The sequence below is a fragment of the Vombatus ursinus genome, unplaced genomic scaffold, assembly GCF_900497805.2.
Source record: "Vombatus ursinus unplaced genomic scaffold, bare-nosed wombat genome assembly UNPS02011369.1, whole genome shotgun sequence".
NCBI lineage: Eukaryota > Metazoa > Chordata > Mammalia > Diprotodontia > Vombatidae > Vombatus > Vombatus ursinus.
In genome coordinates this window covers 6,277,861-6,280,131 of record NW_020951147.1, presented here as the reverse complement: position 1 = coordinate 6,280,131, position 2,271 = coordinate 6,277,861, and the positions used below count along the sequence as shown (strand labels likewise).

General features: G+C 55.5%; 1 protein-coding gene across 2 annotated transcripts in view; it reads right to left on the bottom strand.

Moving 5' to 3' along the window:
- The window catches only part of NRXN2 (neurexin 2), a 159,524-nt gene that overhangs the window by 50,621 nt on the left and 106,632 nt on the right, over positions 1 to 2,271 (bottom strand). For both annotated transcript variants that reach the window (XM_027856256.1, XM_027856258.1), the window contains one exon: positions 1,852 to 2,033. In XM_027856256.1, coding sequence (XP_027712057.1) covers positions 1,852 to 2,033 — 182 coding nt within the window. The remainder of the gene's footprint in view (positions 1 to 1,851; positions 2,034 to 2,271) is intronic.

Below are 2,271 nucleotides of genomic sequence, written 5' to 3'. Positions count from 1 at the left end.
CTCTCTCTCTCTCTCTCTCCCCTACGCCCCCAAACACGAATACATGCACAGACCCACACCCACACCCACACCTGTGTTTTCTCCCAGAATCCCTTGGTTTGCCTCACTCCTCACTCTTATCTCATCTCCTTCACCTTCACCTGTAGCCCCCTCCCCCTGCCCTGCCAGCTCCTGATGCATCAGCATCAGCTGTCACTGCCTGCCCAGCTCCACTCTGACCACAGGACCATCTTCTCTTCCTTCTCCCTACACTGCAATGTGAGGACATTGGATTCATCTGTGAGGCAGATAAGTGTAAAAGAGTGTTGGACTTGGAGTAAGAAGGGTTCAGATCCTGGCTCTGGATCATAAGCTTCATGACTCTGGGCATTTCATCTGAGCCTCAGTTTCCATATCTGTAACATGGGAATAATAATACCTGAGGTACTGGTCCCAGTGGGCTGGAGTGAGGCTACGTCAATTGAGATGATATAGCTGCAACTGTCAATCTGTTGAATCTTACCCCCAAGGTTCCTGGGGACAGGAGGGGGCTAGGAGCATGAGCACAGAGGGCACTTTCTGAGAACCAGGAGTCCTGAAGTCAAGGGAAAGGGACTTTCTAGAAAACCTCGTCCAAGCCCCTTCTTCTACAAGTGAGGGAAGGGATTCGCTAAAGGTCCCCCAACTCCAAATGCATCGCTCCACCCTGCCCCCAGCTTCCCCAACAGTCCCCACAGGCCTTCTGCCTCGCCCAGCGCCCAGATATCCCATCCTTTGACCTATCCACCTCCCATCCAAGCACCGGAGTCTTGGTCAGGAGTCTGCTACGAGACAAAGGCAAGGAAGGAGGTGAACGGGAGGCCAGAGGCGGACTCTGGGGTCAGAAGGACAGGCTCAGGATCCATTTTACAGATAGGAAATTGAGGCTTAGAAGGGTGAAGTGACCTCCCCAGAGTCACACAGCAGAAGCCAGAGAAGGTCCTGATTTGGGGGGAGGACAAAGCATAGGGAATCTCAGTGAGCTGTCCACATTGGGGGGGTGCTGAACGGGCAGTGGGACGGAATCATTACAAGGGGCTTGGGGACATTGAGAGAATACCAAGAGTCTGGCTGGAGGCCTCTGAAGGCCGGTAAAGGTCAAGATTCTTATGAGATAACAGGATTTAAAGGTGGAGGTGACCATGGAGTCCAAGTCACCCATTTTAAAGAAGAGAAAAGTGAGGCCCAGAGAAGGTCCCACAGGGAGTGAGTCAGCCCCAGAGCCAGGGCTGTAGGCTCCAGATCTCAGTATGGATTTGGACGAGAGCTGGCCAAGGCTTCAGAGACCGTCTGTCTAAATCCCTCATTTTAACAAAGGAGGAAAGTGAGACCCACAAAGGTTCTGTGACTCCTGGGAACATTAACTTAGAGTTGGAAGGGGCTTTGAAGATCATTGGTCAGCCCCCCATTTTACAGAGAATGACACTGAGGATGAGAGAGCTGTCAGCAAGCGGGTGCAGCAGTATTTGAACCCAGGTCTTCCTGACTCCAGGCCCAGTGCTCTATCTACTAGACCACAACCACCTCAGGAGGTCAGATGAGTGACAGAGCCAGGATTCAAACCCAGGTCCTATGCTCCTTCCACCCCAGGCGGCTGCCTCCCATGTGTTGGGCCAGCACAGTCTTCCACGTGGGCACAACTAGACAGAGATGCAGGGCTTCTCAGGGGGCATGACGGGGGCAGGGTGGGGAGGGAGAGGAGCCTGGGTCCTGGCATTGCTCAGGGGGGAGGGGGTCTTCAGGCTTGGAGTGGGTTGTGAGGAGGAAGAAAGGAGCTGCCCAAGGAAGAGAAGGAAGGGGTGGGGGGTGGGGTCTGGGCCCCAGGGTCCTTACGATGTGCAGTTGCAAATAGTCCCCAAGGCCGGAGGCGCTGTCCACCCGCACCAGGACGGCACTGCGCTGGTGGGTGCTGAAGCCCACGGCCAGGCGGTCCATCCTTGTGCTGGGCCGGTCATTGGGGGGCCACGTGTAGGTGATGAGCGCCCCGCCCTTCCCAAAGATGTAGGTCGTCCCAGCTGTAGAGAGAAAAGGGAGAGAGGTGGGGGAGGGGTGGGAAGGAAACACAGGGTCAGCACAGCAGGGACCAGGGGGGCCCTTGGACTCTAGTGTGAGCTCTGGGGGCTCAGGACATCTGAGTCCAGGTTGTGTCCTGGAACGTACAGTACTCAGGGAGCAACGACCACACACAGCTGCCCCTAAGGGAGGGGTGTGTGTGTGTGTGTGTGTGTGTGTGTGTGTGTGTGTGTGTGTGTG